Genomic DNA, 3,825 nt, shown 5'->3' with positions numbered 1-3,825 from the left:
GTTATCGTTTGTAGAACTCACCTACGGCCTGCGAAGGAACAGAAGGTTTGGGAGTTAAGTCATCGATCTGAAACACAGAGAACATGTGTAAGGGATCACCTCATCCTCATTGTGAAATAAAATAATATTTGATGTGTTAGTGTAGAAGGAATTAATTGTGTTGTGGAGGAAAAAACAAGCCGTACAAAAAAAAAAAAAAGGGAGAACTTTTTGGAACACCATCACCTTTAGTGTGTTACAGACACCAGGACATAGCTAGCCTAAGCTGTTTCTAGAAAGCATTGACACTCCACTGTTCATTTCAACCCTGCTTGGAACAGCTGTTCCAAGTCTTGGTTAGTTGTTAGAGTGTTAGCTCATCAAGCTACTCATAGCCACATAGATGAAGCAGAATCTGGGCCTACTCTGGGTGTAAAAAAAACAGGCAAAACTGCAAGCAAGCTGAATGAACTGCTCTTCCCTGAGTGATGCCCTGCCCTGTTGGTCTGTCCATCTGTGGGAACGGGAAGGGGGCATAGATGGGTGGGGTGAGGTCACTTACAGACTCGTATGTGGGGGGAGAAGTGGGCAGCTGAGGAGGCTGCCCTCCTCCCATGTGGTGCGGGAAGCTGTTGTAGGTTCCAACGGGAACGTTAAACGCGTCCTGGAGGAAAACAACAGTCAGGAACAAGTCTGAAAGTCTTGTGCACTTTTACTTCCATCGCATGCAAACAAGCTTTAACTCTGTTTCGGGGTTTAAAGCCAAATCCACAACAGACTTCGAGCTATATAATTACTTTTTTTAAAAAAGTATTAGGAATGAGTTTGAATCCAGATTCCAAATATTGTTTTTTGTAAGCTGATATACGCGATTATTTTAATTGGCCGTGGTCATGCGTCACAGAGTTAGAACAGATAAGTCTTTGACTCTCTCGTCAAAAACGTCTGACAGCAAAGTGAAGCTGTGAACATATTCTAAATATAGTGTACACTTCGACTGATACTGACTTTTTAGGAAGCTTAAATAAGTCTTTATTATTATTATTTATGCCAAGCAGAATGTTGCTTAGCTTCTGTGCCGGTATTCACGAGGGAGAGATGTCTATCAGAGCGGGATCTGTCTAAATGGTATGAACAACAAGAGCAAAAATGTTTTTGTACGAGGTTTTCTAATAGTTATGAACACATATTTTTATTCAGATTTTTGTGAATGCTTAACAAAAAACTCAACTTGCATGCATTTTTACCATTTCAAGCCACTTTTACAGAAGTCTCTATCACCACATGCTCATAATAAAGACATAAAGAATGGGGTCTTTAAAGAGGAATATCTTACGGCTCCGTTGGGAGGTGGATAGTTGAAGCCTGGCATGGGCATGGGCATAGGCATGGCCATAGGCATAGCAGAAGGTGGAGCAGTGAAACCTCCACCGCCACCACCTCCTCCTCCTCTAGGCTTCTTGTCAAAGTCCACATCGATCAGGTCTGCCTCCTCCCCAGCGCACACCTCGGGCTGTCCAGAGAACGGATGAGTAGTTAAATGAACACGATGCTCGACTCCCATCCTTCGTTATGATTGATAACTGACTCATTAAAACTCACCCGGACCACGGCATCCGGTTCGTACGGCACATTGTAATTCTTGGCGATCTCTATCAGGTAGCGCTCCACCAAGATCTTGGGAGGGGCCTCCACACTCAGCTTGTGCATCAGCTGTGAACATGAAAGATGTGTGATTAGACGCTCACAAGAAGTTACAAGGCTAAAAAAAGGTGCACGCATTCTTGAACACTCGTGATCAGTCAGTGAGAGGGAATTGCCTACCCTGTCGTTGACTGTGCCAATCTGGTTTGTCCTGCACAGCTTGCCATATTCCTTGCTATATTTTGCACATAGCTGGTCTGACACCTGAAAGAAACATCCGGAGATAAGACTCGAGACTCGCCTGACAAGAACAGAAGTAAATGAACAGAACTTGTTCAATATTCTTGACAATGCCGCCAGAACTTTGTGACATCTTGACTTACAGTTTTTAGTTCAGACACCTCTGACTGGAGACGAGGCGCTGCCCAGATGAGGGTGGACACCGCCTCCTGTAGGCCTGGGTCCAGTTCCCTAATTGGAGAAACAGAAAAGGGGTTAGGAAGAAAGACCACAAAGACAGCCATGGGGAAAGTTAATAACAGAGTGTCACTCACTTCATGGACTGAATGAGGCCAAAGCGAGTCAGCAGCAGGTCACAGTAAAGCTCCAGGATCTCCATGGCCTCCACCATGTAGTCCTCTCTGATGATGTGCTCCACGCGGATCCGTGCTCGCTCATCCTTTCCCGACGAGAGGTAATCTGCAATCTCCTTCCTCGCCTTTTGAGCAAGCTCGGCTTCATTTTACATTTATGAACGGGAGGGAGGGAAAAGGTGAATTGTTACTGGCAGGGACAGAAAATTCAGGGGTCTTGTAAACAAGAACCCAAAGAATCCACATCACTTACAGGAGAGCAGGACCTGAGTTTTTAAATGTTCATTAGCACTTACTTTTCTTTTTCTCCAGGAGTTTGAGTCGGTTGATGACCAGCCGGAGGTTGACTCTTAGCCTCTCCGCTTTGAACCCTCCTCCCAGCATGATGATGGACTGTCTGTGGACAGGAGAGAGCATGAGAGGAAGCAAAACACACACACACACACACACACACACACACACACACACACACAACCGAAACCGACCCACAGAGCCCATCTAACCTCGCCCCCACCTCTGACACGGTGAGTCACTTCATCATGTGAGCGTGAGCAGCCCATTGAACAGGATGACTCCGCACATTCAGTCCAAACAAACACGGCACGCGTGAAAACATGGAAGTTAGCACGCGAAACTACGTCACCGCGGACGTTTAACGGCAGTTAGCTTAGCTTTAGCCCGACGCGACGGACAGCTAAAGTCACGCTGCTTTAAATGTTACCGCCTAGTTTCTTTTCATTACTTAAAAATACCGACACAGACGCGTTAAGTCTGCCCGTGTTGTCCACCCTGACTGCTCTGCAGCCTTCGCTTTGTTACCAGTCTGCTGTGCTGTCATCGGCGGCGCTAGCTAACTCACCTAGCTCTCGGTTTCACGCGAGCAGAAATCAAAACAAAGTGACGACGACAGAGCAAAGCAGCTCGAAGACTCTGATCAGTTCAAGCCGACAGTGATGAACAAAGCTGGCAGTGACCTACCTGTGTGCGTAAATCAAACGGACACACCAACTTATTTGTGTCTGTCCGCTTCGACGCCTAGTTCACTTCCGTGATGCTTTTCGGTGACGTCACAGGTTTTCCCCCCAGGTGGGCGTGGTCTACACGCTCAGTGTCAAACATACAGACTCACCCTGAACTTCACTTCACAAGTATAATATATTTTATAATATATTATTTGTGGCCTGCTAGGATTAATAATAATAATAATAAATCAAATCAAATCAATTTTATTTGTATAGCCCAAAGTCACAAAGTACATCTGCCTCAGAGGGCTTTACAGTCTGTACAGGGAGTGACACCCTCTGTCCTTAGACCCCTGGTTCCAGTGAGGAAAAACTTGCCCACAAAAAACCTTTAACAGGGAAAAAAGGTGGAAGAAACCTCAGGAAGAGCCACAGAGGAGGGATCCCTCTCCCAGGACGGACAGACGTGCAATGGATGTCACGTGTACAGAACAAATCAACACAAACATATTGACAAAATGACAATGAATCACAATGAATTATAAAATGACCACAGTAGCAGATATGGTAGTAATAATGACAGTAATACTACATTTTATTTCATAGGTGCCTTTCTGTCACCAAAGGACACCGTACAATAAATGAGA

At 45.4% G+C, this 3,825-nt stretch overlaps 1 protein-coding gene across 1 annotated transcript; it reads right to left on the bottom strand.

Moving 5' to 3' along the window:
• Positions 1–21: 21 nt before the first annotated feature.
• LOC113745442 (IST1 homolog) lies at positions 22–3,318 on the bottom strand (the record flags this gene model as incomplete). The annotated part of the gene is made up of 9 exons (XM_027276986.1): positions 3,195–3,318; positions 2,513–2,613; positions 2,178–2,358; positions 2,007–2,094; positions 1,804–1,887; positions 1,582–1,692; positions 1,316–1,492; positions 542–643; positions 22–67 (listed from the first exon to the last, which is right to left on the bottom strand). Coding segments are annotated over exons 2-9 (877 nt in total), but the record flags the coding sequence as incomplete, so codon positions are not given.
• Between the last annotated feature and the right edge of the window lie 507 nt (positions 3,319–3,825).

Source organism: Larimichthys crocea, unplaced genomic scaffold, assembly GCF_000972845.2.
Source record: "Larimichthys crocea isolate SSNF unplaced genomic scaffold, L_crocea_2.0 scaffold76137, whole genome shotgun sequence".
Classification (NCBI taxonomy): domain Eukaryota; kingdom Metazoa; phylum Chordata; class Actinopteri; family Sciaenidae; genus Larimichthys; species Larimichthys crocea.
The sequence above is the reverse complement of the archived record's forward strand: the minus strand, read 5'-3'. Positions and strand labels throughout refer to the sequence as shown.